This window comes from Larus michahellis, chromosome 6, assembly GCF_964199755.1.
Source record: "Larus michahellis chromosome 6, bLarMic1.1, whole genome shotgun sequence".
NCBI lineage: Eukaryota > Metazoa > Chordata > Aves > Charadriiformes > Laridae > Larus > Larus michahellis.
The window spans coordinates 30965617-30981569 of NC_133901.1; the positions used below are offsets into that span (position 1 = coordinate 30965617).

At 40.1% G+C, this 15953-nt stretch overlaps 1 protein-coding gene across 1 annotated transcript; it reads right to left on the reverse strand.

The window, feature by feature from the left end:
- On the reverse strand, positions 1 to 10343 carry LOC141744754 (cytochrome P450 2J6-like). Its single transcript, XM_074591362.1, has 9 exons — positions 10173 to 10343; positions 8152 to 8314; positions 7659 to 7808; positions 6577 to 6737; positions 4217 to 4393; positions 3527 to 3668; positions 1938 to 2125; positions 708 to 849; positions 1 to 179 (listed from the first exon to the last, which is right to left on the reverse strand). The coding sequence occupies exons 1-9, from the start codon at positions 10341 to 10343 to the stop codon at positions 1 to 3; spliced, it is 1473 nt and encodes a 490-aa protein (XP_074447463.1).
- Between the last annotated feature and the right edge of the window lie 5610 nt (positions 10344 to 15953).

The window sequence follows — 15953 nt, forward strand, 5'->3', positions numbered from 1 at the left end:
CTACCGAGGAATAGCACAGAGCTGGTAGGGAGAAGGCTTCATTGTGCTCCCAAAAACAAGCTTTGTACTGACTTCTTTCACTCCTTCTGGCAGGGTGAACCTGAACGCCCGCAACAGGGTGGAAAAGATAATAAAGAGCTCCATCCTTGCCAACAGCTCCCCCATACATACACGGTGCCCTGTGAAAAGACAAGAGGCAATCAGCCAAAGGATTTCTATCACACCTCCGTTTCTAGCCCCCTTGGATTTTTTGTTCGTTTGCTTGTTTTCTGCAGACTTTGTTCTTTTCTCTTAACTAACTTTGTCGTTTTATGATTCAGAACAGAAAGGCTGCTGGTATTTCCACCAAAAGTTTTAATCTATAATTACACCAGGCAGCGAGAAATTATAAAAATGATCACAAGAGTTGCACAGTTTACATTTACGGTCTTCCTAGCGCTATGCATTTTGCTGCTACTATTTTGATAACTGGATCTCTCCTCCAAGGGAAACTGGATCTGTCTTCCAAGAGAAACTTTTCTACGTGTCATTCCTTCTCTTCCTATCTTTTCCACATACAATTGGACTTCCCTCTTCCTGGAGATCTTTAAAAAAGTAGAACGTGCTTGTATACCTATTTGTTGATGCCTTCCCAGTTATGTCGGGGAATGAATGCATCTTAAGTTGTTGCCACATGGAGTAAATAAATCCCTGTTCAGTGCACATACCTATTGAAAACGGTAAGAATGCTTCTCTGTTTACAAAGTTTCCATCTTTATCCAGAAAGTGGCCTGGGTTGAACTGATCAGGTGTCTCCCATTTTCCAGGATCAGACAGAACAGAGTCAATGTTTGATAAAATTATGGTGTTCTGAAAAAAGGAGCAGCGGCTTCAGTTCTGTCTTACTGATCATATTCATCAGATAAGCAAATAATGACAAAGGAGCAACGAATTTAAAGTCCTAATTTAAAGTCTTGTTTTTTCAAAAATGAGATCAAGCTCTAAAACGTTTCGTAAGAAGTTTAAACTTTTGAGAGTGTTGCGACTTTCCTTTATTACTTACTGCCAATAAGTTCAATAATAAATTGTTATCATTTTATAATGTTCATATTGTTGAAACCTGTTGCTTTTATCTTTCCTATTGTCACAAAGTATTTTTATTACTTATTCAGCTTTTGAGTTACAGAATATAAGTATCAGTTTAATATTTCCTTTTGCTATTTGACAATTTCTGCAATGCTAAAGTTGCTTTCAGCAGATCCAGAAAAAAGGAATGAAAATGAGACTGCGTGAAAAGCAGTGATGGGAGAATATTTAGAAACAAGCCCTAATGTACCTTTCAGTTACAAAACGTGAAAATAACTTTAGTTTCACTATAACGTTTGCAAGATACTGCATTTAAAAGCTTGTGATATGAAAACAATTTCAGATTTCTACATTTTTCAGTAAAACCTTTTTTCCATTTTTGGATGGCCTCTGTTCACCAGCTGACAGGCTGTTTTGGCAAGAGACAGACCTGAGATTGCTGTAAGGTGTTTATTTCCAGTCACCATTCACAAGTTTTCTGTCGACAGAAATAATGACATAAGAACCTACTAATAGTTTGGACAAAGAGCACATTTCCTTGCAAAAGGCCAGCCTTAGAGACAGTCATAGCTTAGGGGCACTGCTGGAACCAACAGGACACAAGAGTTCCTGTCCCCAGTCAGGAAAAGCCTTGAAAGCCTTTCTATATGCATCTAATTTACCAAAGACCTACTGATATATCAGCCATTCTCAATCACAGTTGCTTTTCAACTAAATGAGCAATTAAATCAAAGGAAACTAAAAAAAGGACAGTGTTTTGGGAACCACTAGCTGAGGTAGCTTCAGTCATTAAAAAGTTACATTAAAGCAGTTTTAAAAACTGTTACAAGTGTACCAGACATCAGATGTTCAAATATGCAGCATATTTGTACCTTTGGAACAGGAAATCCCAGCAGCTCTGTGTCCTTCATGCTCTGTCTGGGAAGTGCAATTAAGATTATATTACTGTATCGCTGGATCTCGTGAATTACAGCATTTGTATAGGGCAACCTTTTTCTGTCCTCGTAGCAAATTAAATGGGAACAACCCAGAACAGCATCCAGCTCCTTCTGGACTTTCTCTAGGGAGGAATATTCAGCTTTAAACATACAACAAATAGTCTATAAACATTATACTCATAATTTTTCTTATTACTTTTTACAGTAAGAATAACATCCAACAAGATGAAAAAGATATTTTATAAAACAAGAATGCCTTCAAATTCCCATACAGATGACCTGAATAAAATTCGATACTGAAGTTGTTTATAGGTTGCATACCCAAGTAATACTTTTAAAATAATGGTAGCCGACAAAGTCATTCTATAAGAATATTTAGGTTCCTGTTACATTTACTACTCTGAGGTAATTTATAAAAAGACCTTAATTAATATTATTTTTACAGGCATGAAATCAACTGGAAAATGAAATACTAATCGTGTGTTATGAGAGCAGTTTAGTAACTGATCAAGGATTGTTCTTCACTCAGAACCACATAGATTTTGCTTGTCATCTACAGATGGCCTAAGTGCTATTCTGTAATTACCTGACTTGGGAAGCACTTATACAAATTAATTAATTTTTCTGAAAGCCTTTACTTACAATCTGAGCTGAAATGCTAATTTCTGATTAATTTCTGAGCAGAAATTGTCTGATTAATACTACAGCCTTTATCATTACACTGATATTGACCTATGCATCAGGAACTTAAGATTGTTTTAATATATCCTGAGAGGGTGAAAGATCATTTGCCAAAATTCAGGTCTTTTGAAGAGGTGTTAGGTAACAACAATGGGAGATCCTTTCTCCTTACCACTTCCACCATTTTCTTCTTGCCAGTCTCCTGCTGTGCCCGGTACCCAGCTTAAACTCTCAAATATGAGGCCTTTGAAGTGATTTGTATACCATTTAATCCTTTCTAACCTGTACACTGTGACTCTTCCTTTTCACTTATTTTACTCTGCCAACGTATATCTTTCTTCTGTGAATATCATTATCATTAGAAGCATACAGTTTCAAGCTACTCACTCCAATCTTTTTTTCTATCTATTTTATGTAGATATCTATGTTTGAAGTTCTAAGCTTCATGGAAGCAACACACGTGTTAACAGCCTCCCACTGTACTGAAATTATTTCTGCTGCAAAGAAGCCAGGAGCACAAAGAGTAGCAGTCATGGGTTGACCTGAAGACTCCACCTTGTCCTCAGTTGAAGTCTAATCATCATCGTCACTGGAGGGGCAAAGACTAGACTTCTCCATCTGATCAGATGAATCACACCCTGCATCCAGGATAGATGTCTTAAAAACAAAACCTAAAATGACTGGCCTGTATGTTAGAAAGGAAACAGCAAGAAACAGATACATGCAGTTCACCTGATCCATCCCCTAATAATTATTTACTCTACTATTCTTTGAACAAGCTCTTCTACTATTTGAACATGTATAATTTCTAAAAAGTTGCAGAACTGTTTGGGTGTGCTTACCTTGAATATCAGGATAAACCACCATATAGAGCAATGCCCAAAGTAAAGTGGTGGATGTAGTTTCTGTACCCGCCAGAAAGAGATCAAAGACAGTCTGGATCAAGTTTTCTTCATCATAAGTAGAATCAGCATCTCCTTTGGTCTGCAGATATGAATTGGAAAGATAAGTTATGGCACACAAAAAAAAAGTAAACCACCTTGCATCACAGGAATATTTACTAATACTATCCAAAATGAAAAAAATTTATATATAAAATTATAGGGCTAGAAAATAAAACTTTCTGAATAATATGAAGGCATTTTCTAATATTCTGCAGTACATTTGTCAATTTATCCTCTCCACATACACACTTCGTTCTTCAGCCACGACAAAGTTACTAAGTGTACATGCTTCCTACTCCTGCTGCAAATCCCATCATAACGGTAATTTCTAGTTGTACCTTAACCATATGCAGATCTGTTATTCTTATGGTTATAGATAATCTATCTGAAAATCTACTTACAGTATTACTTCATCATCCTCCTGCCATCACTTAGTGTCAGCTTTTTTTAATTCATCTACCTATAAGCTTTTCTATGTAGAAAGGAGAAATTGTATACTTCTAAACCTATATTAGACATCATTATAATCAAAGCAGTACTTAAAAGCCCTTGTTAGTGGAGTAGAAAGAAGAGTTCAGAGATACTCACTTTATCTATCTCATCCAAATAGTAATCAATAAAATCTTTATTTTCATCTGATTTTCGTTTTTCTTTGTGGCTTTCGAGTTCCTTTGCTAACAGAGCGTTCACAAAATTTATGCTGGTCAGAGTCTGTTTACACTGTGTCAGGAGACGGCATGCAAGCCAGGGAAACATTTCATGTATCTATAAAAGAGATATTTAAAATATGTGGTATTACTAACATTAGCAAACTAAATTTGAATCCTAATACAGGCTTTTGGGTAGTGGAAAAAGCAAATGAAATACTTTGATGGCCGCATCTTCACCATCACATGGAAGGGATATTGCCTATCCCATGATTCATTAAAGCCCTTCTTAATGCCATTTTTCCCTGGAGCACAATTTCTCTTGGTTTTATGCTATAAATTTTCCATTGTGATGTACAAAGAATAAATGAAGTTCCTCTGTACCCCAATTATTTGCTAGGCTGAACTTCAGTAGCAAGGACCTGTTCTCATTTTACCCAACATATGTATCATTTCTATCTCATCACTAAAAAGAACCCAACAGATCTAGGCTGACTTCCTTGACGCATCTGCTAACTGAAAATAGAAATACCCAAATACCAGGTTTGTTTTCTTACTGTAGGATACCGAATGCATGGGGATTCTACTCAGATACGCCTTCTCAAAGATAAGAAGCAAACGTGTCACATCTGTGTGATACGCAAAACAACTAGATGAAATAGAAATACTGAGCCATGTGGGTTCCCTACTGTTAATCCATTGTTGTAAAGCTATTCACATTCCTGCACTTATAACCATTATAAAACCACATCTCAGCAAAAAAGAAACAAAACACTTTTTACATTAATTCCCTTCCTCTGCTTCATTTCCCTTTCTTTTTTCCCCTTTTACAGATTGCACCATGTCCTTCCAGTTTACGGAATTACTGCAGCTTAAATTATGCATTAGGTCACAACTCTTGGGCTCACCTATTTAAATGGCAGCTGCGTTACAAAGATTTATCTTTCCACAAACCTATTCAGATTCCTGGCTTGCATTTCTTCTTCCTACTGCATAATTTTGCTTAAAACTACCTGTTTTCCTTACCAGGAAAACAGATTAGTACAGTCCATCAATTAAAGGATTTTACATCACTGTGAAAGCACTGTGGAGAGCGGGACAGAATGAAATATTGGACTAGAATGTTTTTGTTAGCTGCGGACACGCTATTAGGAGTTTTTAAGAACAGCTTACACAAATACCTAATGAGAGCAGTTTGGAAATATCTAATCAGTGTTTACCCTGAATAGAAGACAGCTTAGGAATCATTCCATCTGGATCTTCTGGGAGAAAAAAAATCGTAAGTAGTTTTGGTTTATTTTATTTCACCAAAAGTATCAAATTAGTCCTCAAATTCTCTAGGAACCTTGGTTACAGCAGCTTCCCATTAATAGGAGAATGTGGAAATCACGCAAGCTGCAAAGCCGGATGAGTTCCAGCAAGTTCTGCCGAAGCAGGCTGCCTTGTATATCAGTAAATTGACTTCTGACTATATACGGCGTTGTTGTTCCCATTCATAAACAGTTAATGAAAAAAACTGCCCTTGTTTGAGCCAACCTATCCCACTGTTTTTGCAGCTGCAGTTACAGCTTCACAGAGAAGCAACATATAGCACTTTCTTCTGTCCAGTGGGGCAGATGGGAAGTTAGGAGCTGCTGTCTTGAATGGAGACAAATATCATCCAGTAGCTAATGGAGAGTGACTTCCAGCGTGTATTGCTGAATTCTCATAAGGACATGCGGAGGTGGTACAGGTGTTGCTGCCAAAAACTATAGGAAAAAGCTACCTTTGAGCAATTTCATGATATTTCACCTCTGTTCAAAACAGTTGCTCTACTTAAGTTTCTATGAAATTAGCTAACAATAGTGAAGGAAGTAGTAAAGACCCATAATACTCTTGACATTTGTTGACAGTCATACGATTTTAAATGGTAAAGAAGGCTACTTTGTCAGACAGAATTTAAGATACTCCTATTTCAGAGCTTTTCAGATATTTTTACCTATATTTTACTACTGAGTTTCAATTATAGTTTCAAATACTGGAGTAGTACAAATAGCGCTTTTGCAAGAAAGTCCTTTGCCATCTCCCAAACATGTATGTTTCCATCCCTGTCCATCAGACATGGGAAATTTCTGTGCTATGATGACGCATAAGCAATTGAAACAAGTTTTGAACTAGGCATCTGGAAGTACTGTTCTGATGTGTACTCCAGCAATTCCAGGTGCACTAGTATTTATTTTTGTTACGAAGGTAACAAGCAAGTCGCCTTTTTCATTGTCTGCCTATTTGACATAAACAAATAAACAAAATCATTTTCCTCACAAAAAAACAGACGCTGTTCCCAAATGCTGCTATAGTATCCATGGATTCAATCAAACGGTGAAAATTTCCATCATCTTTAGAGAAGCGATGTCCAAAAATCAGAGAACAAATGACATTTGAGACTGTGTGAACAACAGGCATAGTGGGATCCAGAGGTTTTCCTGTAAACACAGTTAACAGCATTCACCGTTAACACTTACTGGTCCTGCTTTTCCCACTGAAAGGAGAGTCGATAACATTTATAAGCACTTCTGACGTTAATTAGATTGCTGGATGGCAAATTGCAATTTATTGGTAAAAGGCATGAGTGAAAAGTAACTTCAGACATTTAAAAAACACCACTGGTCAAAAAAAGGCAAGGCTGCTGGTGGGAATAGAATTAGTAGTAGTACTAGTTATAAAAATACACAGATTTCACAGAACCTTGGCATCAGTAGATCTTATGTTTGGCAATAACCAGGGTACAAAGAAGATCAGCTGAGACACTGTACGAATAAGCAGCTGAATTGAAAAGAGAACCACCTTCTACTCTTTGCTAATATCCTTGACAGCTGAATAATAGAATAATTGAGCATACCTATAGATGCACCCCGTTATTCAGCAGCACGATCTGAGCAAGCTTCCTCTCTTTCTGATGAGGCTGCCACAAGCCATCTAAGGTGAGCTTTTGCCACTGCACTTGCCAGAGCAGAGCCATAGGGTTGTGCAGCCTTGGTCAAAGCCTTTATTATTTTGTGCCTTGTTTTTCTTTTCTGCAGAGGGATATGGGGTGTTGTGACGCTTATTCTGTTACTGTTTGCCATTACTCTGATTCTGCAACCATGAGTAATGTAAAACCAAGAAGTAATAATGCTAACAGACAGGGACCATGGAGTCTCAGTTCTAAGTCCATCCTGTGGGGTTTCACATGGAGCACTTCTGCAAGGCAGCGTCTCATGCAGATCATACGATACAGACCCTTAAGACTCAGCTCTGCACTTTAAATCCATTTTTGTAATCACATAGTTTCAAAAGCTACAGGTGACCCATTCTTCAGCAAAATCACCCATCGCACAGACCGGCCTCCATATTGAGTCACGTACCATTTGTTTTCTTTAAGTATTCCACCAGGTGACAGGCCTCGTCTTGAAGTCGATACTCCTGGTCTTTTTTCCATACTCCCATTTTCCTCATTGTCGCAAGCCCAAAACGCCTCTGTTGCTTCCAGAGATGACCATTAGAGAACATAACACCTAGGATCATAACGTAAAAATGCTGTTAATACTTTATAAATTAATGGATTGGTACAATTAATACATCAAAGCAGCTTCTCTTTCATTCTAATTTTTTCAGCATTCCTCTTTCCTCTCCTTTCTTCTTCTACTTTAGTCATCTGTTTCCTGTATAGAAATTCTTAAAATAGCTCTATTCTGCCATTATTGTTCCAACAGAATAATAATTAAAAAAAGCTTCATAAAAACTCATGAAAATATTAACCTTTTTTCCCCACTGTAAATTAAGGACTTCAAGGCTCTAAATCAGTTTCCAATACCAGGGTTAGAACACATGAAAAGAATTTGTGAAAATAATAATTACCATTTCCATGAGTCAAAATGCGAAAGGCCTCCGTTAGTGGCCTTCCGGCAACATCTTCAGCATGGACAGTCAGACCTTCCTTCACTGCCTGAAACCCTTGCAGGACAACTACAGGCGTGTTTAAAACCCATAAGGTGAAGACATTGCCATGAATTTTGGCCATCTGCAGAACAAAGCAGCATTCAGAACAATATGGGTGAAAACCAGTAGATTTAAATCAAACAAGATTTAAATCAAACAAAACTGAAAGAGGGTAGATTTAGATTAGATATTAGGAAGAAATTCTTGACTGTGAGGGTGGTGAGACCCTGGCCCAGGTTGCCCGGAGAAGCTGTGGCTGCCCCATCCCTGGAGGTGTTCAAGGCCAGGCTGGATGGGACTTTGAGCAACCTGGTCTGGTGGGAAGCGTCCCTGTCGCTAGGGGGGTGGAACTAGATGGTCTTTAAGGTCGCTTCCAATTCTAACCATTCTATGATTCTATAAGATGAACCAGATTTTTTCCCTTGGCAGATGCCCCAGGGATGACTGACTTTGAAAAGAGAGCATCAAATCTATTCTTACATATAATATAGCTTCAAGTCAGGTTTCTATCTAAAGTCTCATTTACTAAAGATCGGGATGGTCCTAAAATGTCAGCCAGCCAATATTTCCAATGTCTGTGATGTTATTTATTGCATGTCTTACAGTTCAAGTTTGTAAGAAGAAAACATTAGCTCATGAGTTTTACGTGAATCACCTACAAATTTCCCCCTGTGTATTAAAGCTGAGGTGGGTGAAGCAGGAATCACCCTCTCCTTTCCAGCTCAGCTGTGATAGCCTTGTCTCCACAACGCACACACAGACATCACCAGAAGTAGGCAGAACAGTCCTTTCCCTGGCTGGAGAATGGGGAGATGGAAAAGTAAAAGGCCGAGGGAAGTGCAACAGTGCGTAGATAAAAGTAGCAAGTCTGTGGGGCTGAGTAGGCTGGGAAGAGTGGGGAGTTGCCAAAACATCCCAAGAATGGCAGGACTAGAGGAGTATAAAATTTTTCTGCCTGGGAGCAAACAAGAGGGAACCGATACGCACATTGAGCAAAATTTTATACGCGTGTGCCTGCACAGTTGTGTTATATTTCACGTTTGGAAGGACCAATTCATGGCTTTTGAAACCTTGGGATGAGCAACACTGCTTTTCAGGTTTGGGAGGTCAGAAATAGAAGAAAACACAACAGACATGCGCTGGCTATAATATTACGTTGTGGAGTCACACTACTTTGCCTTAAAATACGCAGCTCAGGAGAAAAGAACTGGCAGGACAGAGAAGAACCAAGAAAAAGGAAGGCTGAGAACAAAGAGTGAAAGTAAGGTGCCACTATTTATATTTTTAAATGTTAAATATTTAATATTCATGTACGAGGAATATAAAACACTAGGATACAAATTCTAGAAGTGCTGTGCATTACAACTGGACTTAGAACAGAGGCTCAGCGTAGGCACACAATGAATAGTTCAACTACTCAAAAGCTCAATCAGGCTCAGCAGACTGAGCTCTCTTGGGAAAATCTGACCAAATTGTATTTCAGGAAAAAAAAAATTATTTTAAGATCTTTTGAAAAAAATCCGTTGAATAAGTATAAAAAAAATTCATCCTTTCTATACTGGAAACACATATGCAGTCAGCAGCTATTCCATGAGATATTTAGAAACTGTGAGTACAACAGTCAACACAGATGTGCAAAAGACTGCACAGAATTAAAGTCTCTGCTTTAAAAATGTATCTTTTTCCTATGTGTAAGACAGGAATATTATCATCAGTATTGTTTTGTTCATATGCACATAAGATTCTAATAGCATGTTTCATAGTAAGCTTGAAATTTTCAAACCAAGAAACAGATATTTTAACAAACCCCACCTATTTTTGCATTTATACAATTTAGAATAAATCCCTCCCTAGCATTCAAAATAAGACTATATTAAACACCCACATTTACTTTTCAATCCGCATATGAGTCCATTAATTAGTTGCCTGAAAATACATACTTTTTTAAGGAGCTCATGGTGAATTTGGAACTTCAGCTGCAGCAAATTTCCAACGAAGGGGTACGGAGTTGGTCCAGGAGGAAGTCTTCTTCGCTTCCATTGCAATTTCAGAAACTGCACAAACAGAAGAGACACCACAAAAGATACCAGCACCATGCTTACTGTTAACATTTTACTTCTGATTTACAAGGCTACGTTGTCTCTGAAAAAGTGATGTATAGACAGAGGATAGATCCACTTTATCTTGCTTTGCTGGTACCTCCCTAGAAAGAGAAAAAGACGTTGAAGCCTCTGTGCCTCTCAGTCCTTCCCTTTTTATCGCTTTACTTCCTCATCCCAGAGAATGAAGCGTTCTTATTTTTAAGCATATATGACATAGTTTCATAATATTGCAGCTACAGATCTGACAATTGTCAGCTCTTCAAGTGATACAAAATACGGGTTAATTATATGCCTCCTTGTGCCATGACAGTTGTTGTGACGAAGATCCCTGCCCACAGTACTGGTTTCATAAAACGTCTCTTGCAAGAACAGAGAGATAAAAAAATTCCTAAGGGTTGGCAACACACCTAAGGCCAGTGGGATTACTGAAAGATTCAGGCTCATCAGTAGCCACCACATGCATCAGCCTCATGCACTGCACCTTCGCTCACCTCGTATCATTGCTTGATTCTGATGTTCTCTGCCATTCCTTTATTATTTTATTTTTCCTCATGGTTTAAGTTGTAAGCTCTTTGGGTGATGGCCAGACCTTTTAATTTTGTGCCTAGAACACATAGGCCAAAAAGACTCTAATCTACCATTGGGTAACAGGAGTTTGATGGTTACAATGGCATAACACCTAAGTGTCCCCGCACTCCCTGTTCAGCTGCATAGATAAGTGGGGCTGCAAGGTCTTTGTGACCAAGCAGAAAGCAAAATTTCTTCACCCCCTCCAGCTGCCTCTCAGCTACTTCCCACTGTATTGCCTGCAGCAGGAGTAAAGATGTCACACAACTGTCTTTGTGAGCTTCTTTCATAAGCGCTTTCATGCCACTGAGCAACTCCATTTGGGAGCTGTGGAATGCTTTTCCTTTATGGAGGCAGAGCCTATGCCTCTGCAAAGGGGGTCATTTTGGACAATACAGCTTTGGCACTTGCTCAGGAAAAGCACTAGTTTAGACTCAGCTCATCTGGCTTAGACAGGAGCGTGTGGCACTCTGGGAAGTCACCTAGATGACTTAGCTGCTCACATGCCAAAGTTACAGAGCTGGCACAGCTAAAATAAAAGTTGTGAGGTGTTAAATAAGTTGCTTCACTCCAGAAGTGGGGCAGAGAGCTAATATTTACAGTCTTGCTGGCCGGCAATCGAACTGAGAGCTGGGATCAAACTGAGAAGCTAAATTATCCACTTCAGAGACCACTTGTGTGACTTGTAGTTCCTTCACTTGTGGCATGGCCCTTTTCTCTGTCTCAAACCACTCCCATTACTGAATTTTGTATTTGCTAAAGTCTCCTTGGGAGGAGGAAGAGTCACAGTTGTGGCTGCAGCAGCTGTTCTGGGACGACATCCCAAACAAAATTATTCTGTCCTTCCTGGGTATTCTCTGTGAGGAAGACAACGTGGACAGTGATTTCCTGGGGACTTTTGTCATGCAATTGCTCTGGCCCTGGTTCACTGGCTGTTTGGCATCCGGGAGATGAGCTTAACTTACTGGGATTTTCACCCCAGGGATGTGACAAAACGCCAGCTGCAGGTACCCAACTCTTGCATGCAGAGGGACAGCATCGAGACTGCTATCACAACTTCACCATCCACCCACATTCAAGGGCACAGCTGTTATCCTGCAGATTATTATGCTCCCAGCCCCTCCTGGGTAGGCGTTAGCCTGACCATGGGGACCAAGTCCACCACAAGTCATGCTCAAGATCTTCGAGGACAGCCTGCAAAGCCTTTTGCATTGGGTAGCAGCAGTGGGAGGTTTTGAGAGGATCAGCCCAGGCTCCACATGAGTCCTGAATGGCATGGTCTCTGCCAGGCTCCATATGGTTTCTGGCCAGGGGCACCTATGCTACATGAACTGCAAGGCCTACCAGTGATGCTTTTCCCCAGTGTTGTTACCCTCATAGAGTGAAGAAAAAAAGTAGCAGATGCCACATATATTGCTGGGAGAAGGGATGTGAATGTCTTCATGGCCCACTTGCAGCCCCATCTGGCCCCTCCATCCCTTCTGAGCAATCCTGGCTGGCGCTCTGCATCTCCCCTGGCGCTCCAGGCTCACTCTGACTTTTCCACACATATTAGCCATGTTCTGATGATTGCACCTCACAGCCTAGACATGAACTACTTGCATTTAGAAAGGCAGCTGCCAAACAGCTTTGCCATGTTTTCGGGAGGAGATGTTAAAGGGGGATACAGCTTGCTTTCCTCTTCATACGTGCTGGAGGACAGGGAAGAGGGAAAGCCTGATAAGATGCATGTACTTGCAATGGTTTCCATGAGAACTGAACGTCAGAGGAGGCAGGGGTTAGGACTGGCTGACAGCTTAGCAGAACAGACAGATATCCCTCTTACCAGTGAATCCTCCTCCTTTCCTCTCCCCAGGAGAGCTGCTGGCCCATTATCCTCTCCCCCCTTCCTTTCAGCTCTCAGAGAAAAGGATCCATTTGCACTCTACTTAGGCTTTTGAACTGGAACAGGCCCTGCACCCTACCAGTCTCATGGCAGCTTGTCTGCACCCCATTACTTATGTTCCATGCCCCAAATTCAGTTTCAGGATTAATCTCCACCTGCCACCCACAAAGCACATAGCTGCTAGGGTGTCTGCCAGGCAAGTACTAGAGGCAGCTATTCAGAGAAGGAGCTCAGGCTAATAATAGGGTTCAGGACATGTTCACCATCTCACCTGCCTGCCACCCTACCCTGATGAGTGATGCTAGGAAAAGCACATCTTTTTAGACACCATCTGAGAGGTATGAACATCAACAGCTAAAGAGAAATAGGACAGCAGAAGCATGCAAACAAAACTTGATTCTTCAAGAGGGCCAACACCTCCCATAACTTGTAGGGAGACTCCAGTACCCTGGGTTCATGGCAGTCCTCGGTGAGAGCAGAGGTCCCTTCCCAGGATCAGACCAGCCTTCTCCCTCCTCTTCACTCCTCTTGCATCAGCTCAACACTGGCTGCTTGGGGGCACAGCATGGGGTCTCCGGAGGGAAACAGAAACACTCTGTAGGAGCTGCCTTCTCTGCAAGCCGCCTGCCAGAACTGGGGATGGAAAGGGTCGTGAGACCAGCACCTTTCCGGCAAACCTGAAGTACCTACTTGGTGCCATACAGGGTCTCAGTGCCCGGCAGTAGGACATGCATGGCCAGGAGAACTGGCCTACGGTGAGACTACAAGTGAAAAAAAGTTTTTTACATGTTGCTGAATAGCATTTATGAATCTGCATTTCTTAATCAGCAGCCAAAAGACCAGAAAGTATGAATTAAGCCTTCACCTATACACAGGTCTTGCTATATTGCATTGCACACTAGCTAATTAGCTTAAGAATACGCTCAAATTGGTGTTTCTGATAAATTTCCCTTTCGTGCAAAGACTATTACCATATTTTAAAAAAAAAAAAAACAACTAAAAATCCAGTTGTGACACTGAAATTAAAATCCCTGTTTATGCAAATTATCAGCAACGCTACCAATAAATATTGTCCATCTCCCCTACACTTGTCTTCATATATGAACAAGATCAAGACATTTAAATTGGCAAATTTATAAATATCATAGTAATGCTGCAATAATATAGGCAATACTTAAATCACAAACTTAAAGAACATGGTGTTATCAAAAATACCGGAGTGGGTCAGTTGCCCATGAAAACTTAAATCACTTTGTTGACCAGCTTAAAGTTAATTATTAGGCTTTTTTAAATACTCAGATTAGATTTTATGAAAGCCATTCAGTACTTCTCCCATTGTACTTTAACAAAGTTAAGATTATTTACACATGGCAACTCTTAGCACAATGAAATGTTTGAACACTGATTTGCACGGGTCAAGCCAGTGCTTAAAATTTTCCCGGCTTAGCTCTGTTAGTTTGAGATGTGAAATACCTTTGTTACCATGCTGACATCGCTGCACTGATGAAATCCCTCCTGTGGGCCGGATCACGCTACCAGAGATTTCTCACCTTATGCTTTTTGGAGGTGCAGGACTGGCCTGTTGGCAGAAAAGCTCTAACAGAGCACACTAGTCAAGAAATTCCTCAGACGGAACAAGGCAGAAGAAGCAGCAGGGTTTGTTTGTCAAATCACACGATGGAATCTGACTGCAGCATTGACCTGCTTCTGACAAAAGAACAGTAGATGTTACAGCCATTTATAATTTTTTTAGAATTTTTTTTTAGACTCTTTAATCTTATTCTTTAATAAGGAATGTAAAAACTTACCAGATAGAGCTGGACCAAGTTTGGGGAAAAAAAAAAAAGTCACACATGATGTTCACTGCATTGCTAACTTTTGGGACATGAAAGACAGCCATGAACATCGCACCATCCCTCACTGCCAGTTGACCCCAGTTAAGCAATATATTCACCCCTTTCTACTGATTTCTTATTTTTCTTACACGGATTTCTCTTCACTTTGTTTGTTGTTAAATTTGGGGTACGTTTTATCTTCTTCACCATTTTGAAGCACTAAATACAATATGAAAGAGCAGGATGCTTTGCACTGAGGAGCAGCAGTGACTACATGGACATCAGTCTGTGAATCACAGCTCTGAATATTAGTTTTTAAAACACTGGGCCTGGTAGCAGTGGTATGAAAGCTCACTACTGCTTGGGACAGAAGTTAGGAATGAGATAGCCACAGCATGTCATGCCAGGCAATCAGAGATGTGCACAAAATATTCCTTGCTGAAGTTTGTCCCACTAAGATTACAGAGCAGAAGTCTTAAACAACTCAAGACTTATAGGTCTATTTAAAAAGATACAGACTTAAATGGACCAGATTACTTCTGAGTGAAAAATCTTCCAGTGCTAGCTAGTTTCTTGCTTTATCTGCCACATTTCCTTTTGCCTACCATAGTTTCTACCTTCCCGTTTGGGAAGTGAAATTCCAATATCCAGCTACCAAGCGCAGAAACAATGCAATCCAGACCAGCAGCTTTCACCTCTGGCCTCCAGACCCCAATGGGTCCACAAACAACCTCTAAGGTGTGGTGAAAGATGATTAAGAAATGCAGATTCATAAGTGCTATTCAGCAACATATAAAAGCCTTTTTTCAGTTGTACTCTCTTAAAAAGAATTCCCAATGGAGATACAAGTCCTTTGTAAAAAAATTGTAAAAGAACTTGCATCACCATTGGGAATTTTTAAGATACTTTAAGTGAAAAAAGATTTAAAGCAATATGGATCCTGTGTACCTGTTCCTAAACCTTAGCTCTTATTCAGTCTCTCCTGTATCCTATATTCACAGAGATGCCTGAGACTTAGGTGTCAACACAGCAGACACCAGCTACCCAATCACCTCATTATATACCCATTTTTGCAACACCATCTTTATATTAGTAGAAAAACTAGTTTTGCGGTAGAGCACAAGCCACCCTCCACTCCCAACAGAATCTACATCAACGCAACGCAGCATCACAGAGCTAGATAAGGATTAGAGCGCAGGAGAGACATATCAGCTTGATCTGCTTGACCAACTAAGCTTATGCATCGCTTCTGCCAAGCTCTGACCAACTGCCGCAGCAGCAAGTGCCAGCCTCAGATCTATGGCAGTCATGATAAAAGCATCCATTTAAGCC

What these genes read in the sequence shown, in the direction of transcription:
- LOC141744754 (XM_074591362.1), bottom strand. Translation starts at nt 10,343, where the DNA reads ATGTTAACAGTAAGCATGGTGCTGGTATCTTTTGTGGTGTCTCTTCTG. An exon ending in GGTTTATCCTGATATTCAAG is followed by an intron (nt 2,126 to 3,526) that starts GTAAGCACACCC and finishes ATTCCTCCCTAG; the next exon opens with AGAAAGTCCAGAAGGAGCTG. An exon ending in ATTCTTACCGTTTTCAATAG is followed by an intron (nt 180 to 707) that starts GTATGTGCACTG and finishes GTCTTTTCACAG; the next exon opens with GGCACCGTGTATGTATGGGG.